Below are 5771 nucleotides of genomic sequence, written 5' to 3' on the forward strand. Positions count from 1 at the left end.
CAGTTTTTCGAAGCAATCTGCAGGGACATTCTTCTGCACCTCCAAAGTTCAGTTTTAGAAGTTAGTTCAGTAACAGCGAGTATAACAGTAACACAGTATACTGAGGCCCAGGAGAGCAACAATGAGAAACAGATCTATAAAAGCCAGTCACAGGTAACAGTGTTACTGTGCTACTGTTACAGTCACTGTTACTGAGTGCTGTTAGAAGTCTAGCAGAGTAATAATGTGAAACAGATCTATGAAAGCTGTGACTAGAATCCCGTCATGACGACACATTAGTAATAACTATGTGAGGAACTCAGTATAGCGCGGCAGGTAAGACGTGTTTCGCTCTTTTCCAGATTAGGAGGAGATGAAAGAGCATAGAGCCTAATCTGACACTGTAACCCGCCGCTGACAGCGAGGTTTGATCCGAGATTCTTATCGATTCCTCAGGACACAGTGAGAGACCTGGCCGTCACCACAGCATGCATCAGCGGCTTCCTTCTCACTGCGGAGGCGCGCGCGTGTGTGCGTGCGTGTGCGCGTGTTTGTGTGTGAGTCATCGCCAGAGGATTTAACTCCATGGCTCCCGTGCGTCAGAGTGGAAACGGCGCCGAGTACGCCGGCTTTTTGTTTTTCTTTCTGTACAGAGACGCTCTTATACCAAATCACACTACATGAAACGCTCTGCACAGCGCCCATGCCCTGTATGTGTGTTCGGTAGAAGGGGTTTTATGTTCTTTACGTTTCCGCAAGTGAGGCCACACGGATGTGCGTCACGCTTGAAAGTCAGTCCTCTCCAGAGAGAACAAAAAGGAAAAAAACGCTGTAAAGTGAATTTTCTCAGTGTGCAAAAACAAAAATAGACGAGCGGCTTCATGAATAAAGCAGGAGTCGCGGAGCTGAGGCTGAATAACAGGCTGCGGGCCAGCTCGGGGAGGGGTGGGGAGGGGAGGGGAAGGCAGTGACGCTGCGATCAGGTGCCTCTTAAAGCGCGGGGGGAGCTGTCCGGTGCTGAAACGGAGCGGGAGCGCGCGGCGGGAGAATGCTAGTGTCGCTGCCGTCCACTCTCTGAGCTCCCTCCTGACCTCACTGAAGGTAAGGCGGGTTTTGGAGATCAGTTCTGAATGAACCAGCGCTGAGAGCCGCTGATGACGGTGAAGAAAGACTAGCGCTGTAATAGAGCTCCATTCAGCTTCGCGATCAGTCTGTCAGCCTATTGTCTGAACCGCGGTCTCTTATCTGTTAGTCTACAGCTCCCATATCAGCGCTGAGACATCAGGGCTCGTTTTTTCTTCAGTTTCGGCTAAATTCTCACTCTTTTTTTTGCCTTTGTCCCTCTTGGCTCGGTTTAGTTTCAGCTGGAAAATAATTAATGCTCGGTCTGTTTTCGGGAAATAATTGTAAATATTTTTTCCGCCTCGTGTCCACATTGTTAATTATACTTCCTCGTCACTCTTCACAAAAGAAGGTTCATCAAGGGTTCTTTAGTAAATGCAGTGTTTCTATTCAGAACCATGAGTCCTATACGGGATCATTCGCATGCATCTTCAGATTGATGGAGAAGGTGTTGCATTGGGTTCTGTATAGCACCAAAAAGGGTTCTGCTGCTGTTACGATGTCAAGCTTAACAATGGTAGAACCCTTTTTGGTGCTATGCAGAACGTTTCAAATCGGTACTCTCTAGAACCATATAGAACAGTCCCCATCAATCTCAAGAACCATTTCACTATACAAAGAAGCATTTAAGTATGAAATATAGAACTCATGGTTCCAAACAGAACCACTGCATTTACTAAAGAACCTTTGAAGTATGCTTCTCTCGTGTATTTATCATTTATCGTGTATTTATGGCCGAAAGATGTTTTGTACTTACTGTACTTTAGTGTTTGGAAACATCTATAATATATATTAATATCGAGGCTGTTGTTTGCATTGTATGAATAGCTGATGATAAACGGACCAACAGAAATGCTCCAAATTGTTAGGAATAAAACTCTTCACATGAACTTTTTGTCTGCCCGTAGAGTCACTATGTTGAAGATACTGGATTTTTTTTGGACAGTGACGACATTCACTTCTGTCTGTTTTTGTTTTGGTGAATACACAGTGAGCGGCATTAACGATGATCGCAGCTTTTGAAACTGATTTTATCTTTGAGTTTTTTAGCCTGGGCCTGTCTGCGTGTTTACCAGTATGTTTTTTTTTTCTTTTTCTTTTTGCAAATTAGACCATTAAGCTGGAGGAAAAACAGTGATGTGATGGAGTGATGGGAGCCACAAGTAAAGGTTACCTTGACAACGGGCGGTGACTCATCCGGTAGAGGCTGCACTGTTTAAAGCCAGATAAGATCTCATCGAGCTCAGTTTGGCTCAGGCTTTCTCCCAGACAGAAGCTCTCGGTTCAGATCATTGGCTCAGTATTTTTGCTGTAATTGTGACTGGAGCGTCTCTCAGAGTGAGTAACCTCACCCAAATACAATTAAGCCTGAATGGATGCGAGTCTAGAGCCCCGCTGCGCAGCTAACCGTATTGTTTATCCTTCGCTCTCTCTCTCCTCAACCTCATAACCATGCTCTCTCTCTCTCCCTCTCTCTCTCTCAGGCTATGGCGCTTTCCCTTCGTAAGCTCTCCGCGGGAGAGGCCGCGCTCCTCCTCGCCGCTCTCCTCCACTCGCTCGCCGCCGTGCGCGCGGCGTCCCTCCGCCACCACCGGCTGCGCGAGCCTTCCGCGTACGCGTCCCCGAGCTCGGACATGGTCAAGGCTCTGGAGTACATCGAGAGCCTGAAGCGGCGCACGGACGGCGCCGCCGAGGCGCCCACGGGCGACTATGACGAGGTGGACAAGTTCCGTCTGCTCGTGCAGCTCGCCTCGCTCCGGGACGAGGACGCCGCCCGCTGGCCGGACGGCGGCGCGCCGCAGTGGGTGCGCGCGGCGCTCCGGGCGCTCGAGCAGCAGGCTGGCGAGGGAGAAGCAGCGGTGGGGGGCGATCGGCGCGCGCACAAAAGCAGACGGCCACCGACGGCGACCGACGACGGGGAGGGTCTCGCGGGCGAATACGGGGGCGTGGTGAGACCTCATAAGAAGTACCCACTCATGTTCGAGGACGAGGAGAACGCGCGGGAGGACAAGCGAGCCACCGAGGACCTGGACGAGCAGTACACGGCGCAGAGCCTCGCCAATATGCGCTCCCTGCTGGAGGAGCTCGGCAGGCTGCAGCACAAGCGGGACAGCGAGGACGACGGGGACCAGGACGACACGTACCGGCTCCGGGACGTGGCATACGAGGACGTGGCTGGCGGAGGCGAGGAGTGGGTGCCACTGGAGGAGCAGGTAGAGACAGAAGAGCTGGTGAAGGGCAGCCGCCAGGAGCTGGAGCGCGGACTGGCGGACAGCGACGAGGAGAGCGAGGCGGTAGCAGAGCCACAGCGACGCAGGGCCGGAGAGCGAGGAGATGTGGATGAGGGTGATGATAATGATGACGACACGAAGCTCGTGGACTATTACCTGCTGAAGGTGCTGGAGATGACGGATCAGGCGCGGAAACGGGACCTGCAGGCGGAGGGTGTAAGGAGACACCCACTGAGCTCAAGCCTTAGCCTGAACCGACCCTCCCTGCTCGATCCTCGTGCCATCAAGCAGTTGCTGTCAGCTGTGTCCATGAAGCTCCAGGTTCCTCCTGAAGATCTTGTGGGCTTGCTGTTCATGGAGGAGACGAGGAAGCAGCAGCAGCAACGTCTGCCCGAGCCGCAGCTGGCAAGGAAACCGACTCAGCAGCAGCCTCGTTACCGGAGTCGCGTGATCAAGTACTACAGCGGGCGGCAGCCTGAAGTCACGGTGAGCGAAGGGCCCATGGACATCAAGACTGAAGAACTGCTCAAGGCTCTCGGACTGGGCAACACAGCAAGCAAGAGCGCCAGGTACTTCACCAAGCCAAGACCGTACAAGACAGCCATGTCAAGGTACTTCACACCAAGTGGACGGCGGGGCAGCCTTTTTGCCACATCGGACACGAATAGGGCTCCCAGCAAGAGGAAAGATGATTATGATGACGCAGTGGACGAAGACGAGGTGGCCACCTTCCTCGCGGCCAAACTCCTGACAGAGTACCCGGACGAGGAGCACAAGAGGGCAGTGGACTCGCGGTTCCCATATGAGGCGTATGAAGAGGCCATGAAAGATTACTTTGAGCAGGTGGACACAGGTAAGAGCACGCCGACTAAGAGAGACACGCAGGGGAAGGAGGTGTTAGAGGAGGAGGAAGAGGAGGAGGAAGCACCTCAGAAGCCACCAACGGAGAACGGAGTGGCAGAGCAGAGTGACCAGCAGCCCCAGGAGCCTGTAACCGAAGGGGAGAAGGAGCACCGTGGCAAACTAGTGGCCGGGATGTAGTGGGTAAGAGGGAACCCCAAAACCAACAACTCCTCCCCATCCCTCTGCCAGAGGGACATGCCTATACCCTCCTCAAACTTAACGTTTCAAGTGCTTTAGTTTTCATGAAACTCTCTAAGATGTAAATAATATCATATTTAAACATGCAAGAGTAAACGGCATATCGTCTGCTATGGGTTAGTGGTGTTTGTTCATATTATGTTTGTTAGTATGATGTCCTCTTATCTATTGAGCACTACGGAGCTTGGTATGGTCCTATCGTACAAGCTGTATCACTATTAGACAAAAAGGTGGATGGTGGTACTCGTTTCTTAACCATTTTTGTACGTGTTCTGAAGTGTGAGATGACTCTGAGATTAATAAAGCATTACCGTATTATTTTTCCCTCTCGTTGTATTGTGTTGACTTATTATGCAAATGTTTTTCAAAAGAGATTAAAAGCTACAGCTGAATGCACAGCCTGAAAACCAGCAATCACCCATTTTAGCAAGGGTGAAGAAAGAAAAAGATCAAACTACAGATTTATATGAAGTGCAGTGCTTGAACACACCTATGGAATCCTGACAAAATGCGTTCTTCATCAGCAATGCTGCACTACGTCACTTCTGCACCTGAACAGCTCTGGTAAGAACAAGGACAAAAACCACAAGCAGACTATACATATATCAAAATACAATTTTAATCTTCAACATCATCAGAGTAGATTTGGTAATGTGCTCAAAACAGCATAAGTAGTAATAATCAATGCATACAAAACAGTTTCCCTTAATGTTTTCAATTAAGTCATCTCAAGCATACAGCATAATCAATCAGAAGAGAGACATACAATCACAGATTAGGCACTTTAAATCAACTCAAAGTTCAGTAGAATTATTGCAAGTCAAAATATTGATATAAAGGTTAAAGTGGATTCCACGAGGCATCATTACTGTGCAAGGCGGTCTTACCAATCTGTACATATTGAGTCCTATGATAACCTAAATTATTGCTGATGGACAATTGCAGTGTTCCTCGCTGTTCTACCTTGTCCTTCTCACGTTTGTTTTCCTCACTCAAAGTCACAAAAGAACTATTAGTCGATGTGTTGACTGAAATGTGTTAGAGCAAGGAAAGAATCCAACTAAAAGTGTCAAGACTGGAGCTGAGAACCACTGTACACATACATACATAATGTAAAATACCAACATTTAAAAATCTCCTGCCTAACAAGCCATAAAACTCTGAAGAGGTGGATGTTCATTCAAACATTATTACATATCACACTGATTTCCTTCATATGCTCACTACACAGACCTCTGACAGCAGCAGTCAAGTAACTTCTCATTTTAAAAGCATAACCAGCTCCAGCAGACCAGAGTTCTTGCAGGTGCTGCAGATCCAGACAGATTTCCTGTTTTG

General features: G+C 49.2%; 1 protein-coding gene across 3 annotated transcripts; it reads left to right on the forward strand.

The window, feature by feature from the left end:
* Window positions 1-984: 984 nt before the first annotated feature.
* scg2b (secretogranin II b) lies at window positions 985-4757 on the forward strand. 3 transcript variants are annotated; one of them, XM_036556376.1, is made up of 3 exons: window positions 985-1080; window positions 2213-2439; window positions 2586-4757. In XM_036556376.1, the coding sequence occupies exon 3, from the start codon at window positions 2589-2591 to the stop codon at window positions 4371-4373; it is 1785 nt and encodes a 594-aa protein (XP_036412269.1). In that variant the 5' UTR covers window positions 985-1080; window positions 2213-2439; window positions 2586-2588; the 3' UTR covers window positions 4374-4757. The 3 variants fall into 3 exon arrangements, with proteins under 3 accessions (XP_036412269.1, XP_036412270.1, XP_036412271.1); XM_036556377.1 differs by lacking the exon at window positions 2213-2439; XM_036556378.1 differs by lacking the exon at window positions 985-1080 and having other exon boundaries at window positions 2288-2301.
* The last annotated feature ends 1014 nt before the right edge of the window (window positions 4758-5771 follow it).

Source organism: Colossoma macropomum, unplaced genomic scaffold (assembly GCF_904425465.1).
Source record: "Colossoma macropomum unplaced genomic scaffold, Colossoma_macropomum, whole genome shotgun sequence".
Taxonomy (NCBI): Eukaryota; Metazoa; Chordata; class Actinopteri; order Characiformes; family Serrasalmidae; genus Colossoma; species Colossoma macropomum.

What these genes read in the sequence shown, in the direction of transcription:
- scg2b (XM_036556376.1), top strand. Translation starts at nt 2,589, where the DNA reads ATGGCGCTTTCCCTTCGTAAGCTCTCCGCGGGAGAGGCCGCGCTCCTC.